Source organism: Cynara cardunculus (assembly GCF_001531365.2).
Source record: "Cynara cardunculus var. scolymus isolate 2C chromosome LG 13, CcrdV1, whole genome shotgun sequence".
NCBI classification, from domain to species: Eukaryota; Viridiplantae; Streptophyta; class Magnoliopsida; order Asterales; family Asteraceae; genus Cynara; species Cynara cardunculus.
Window position 1 is genome coordinate 1383446 of NC_037540.1, and position 2006 is coordinate 1385451.

At 31.1% G+C, this 2006-nt stretch overlaps 1 protein-coding gene across 1 annotated transcript in view; it reads right to left on the reverse strand.

Annotated features, from left to right (window-relative positions):
• Positions 1 to 486: 486 nt before the first annotated feature.
• LOC112524196 (alpha-glucan water dikinase, chloroplastic-like) overlaps positions 487 to 2006 on the reverse strand; it is an 18073-nt gene continuing 16553 nt past the window's right edge. The window contains exon 33 of the mRNA XM_025133922.1: positions 487 to 875. Coding sequence (XP_024989690.1) covers positions 671 to 875 — 205 coding nt within the window. The 3' untranslated portion in view covers positions 487 to 670. The remainder of the gene's footprint in view (positions 876 to 2006) is intronic.

Here is a 2006-nt window from a genome sequence, read left to right on the forward strand (position 1 = left end):
TGTATTTGATTATGTTTATCTGCAGTTAATTACACGAATTCAGATATGGATCTTTAATAAGTTGTACTTACGCACAATCTACTTGTAATCTTGAGTTTTAAATAATATGCATTAATAAACAGTACTTTACACGTAAAAAGTGATTTTTAAAAGATTTTATCAAATGCTTTATAATATAGTATAGATTATGTGTTTTTAAGAAAACAATAATGATTTTATTTTTGAATAAAATATAAATTCGAAAAAATATATATATATCAATGTTAATATCAAATCAACGATTTAAAATATCTCATTTAAAATATATATTTAGATACCAGTCTAGAATTCAACCGCATTCCATCCTCTTATACTTTCACCCATTTAAAATACCTTATCTTGAATTAAGGTACTTTACTTGTCTCGTTATCGACTCCAGAACAAGACTGGTTACAGAGGCCTATTCAAGGCTGAACCCACCATTGAACTGGTTTTGCCCAAAAGTTAAAAAGACAAATATATCCAACTGCTAGAAATATGAATTAGGAGATGAAGATGATTACATTTACCCAAGAAGTCAAATAAGGTTTGTTCATGACAACACCTTCATCTTAACCAATTTATTCTTATCACTTTTTATATATATTTCGATTGATTTTGTATGAATTAAGGAATGATAGACATGAATGGATTACATCTGCGGTCTTGTTTGGACAACATAGATTTTGCCATCTCGTACCACGCCTTCGATATCTTGTGGAGATCCATATAACTTCTCGATAGCATCTCCTGCACGACCGATGTTTGAGAGGATCGACTTCTGGAAGTTTCCGTCAACCATCAATGGGTCACATGAGTAATCAAGTACAATCTTGTCTTCTTCGTCCATAGGCACGCTGCACGCATTAGCATTTATTCCCAGGTTATTGACATTGAACAGAAGGAAACAAAACAACAAAGAAGGCGAGGAACTCCCTTCTACAAGGAAGGAAAACAAAGGGGCCACACACAACCCTACTACGAAGAACAAGCCACGACCATCCGCAAGCTAAACAATACGAAAGTTACAACACCACCCGGAGAAACCGAAACCGAAACCAAAGAGAAGTAGAAGAAAACCAAGTGACGACAAAGGCTACCTGTTGAAGCCTTGACCCCTACACCAATCCAACCAATAAATGGAGAACGCATGTTGAGCGTTTGGAAACCCAAAAATAGCCGATTCTTCTTCTGACCAAATTCACTTTTTAGCCACTTTTTCAATTGAATTCTCATTTAATCGGAGTTTACGCAAATGTCTTGTGCATTTGTATAAACCCGATTTCAGATTTAAAAAAGAAAAAAAAAAATCTCTACGCAAATGTCTTGCACATTTGCATAAACTCGATTTTCAGATTAAGAAAAACTTTACGCAAATTTGCGTAAGGATCCAAATCTTTGCGCAAAGAAATTATTTTTTCTTTTTTTATTCTAAAAATAAGCTTTACGCAAATGTATAAGATATTTATGTAAATTCTAGCTAAAATAGGAATTTGGTTCAAAAATTGACTAAAAAGGTGAAGTTGATTAGGAAAATGGACTATTTTTATCAATTTCCCCGGTTATGCCCTATTCCAAAATTAAACTTTTATAGAGGTTCAAACAACCTACGATACCTCTCTTTTCAGTGTTCACAATACCCAGAAAATTTAATAAATGTGATTTATGTAAATAAATAAAAAAACTCATTGACGAAGAATCAACTTAGTGATCAGCTTAGAGCAACTTTAACAGCTATATTAAAATAGAAATTTTGGTGATTTATGGTATATTTTTGCTCTAACCGCTATGCTATAGCATATGCTAAAATAGAGAAAAGAATAGAGAGAGTAGAAATCTCCAAATTCGGCAAAATCTTAATTTTATTAATACTTAATTTTAAATATTATTTTTCATAATTAATAATATATTAATTTTATTAATAAAATTAATATATTAATTCTTTAAGTGTTGTATTCATAATTATTCAGAAAAATATTAATTAATAA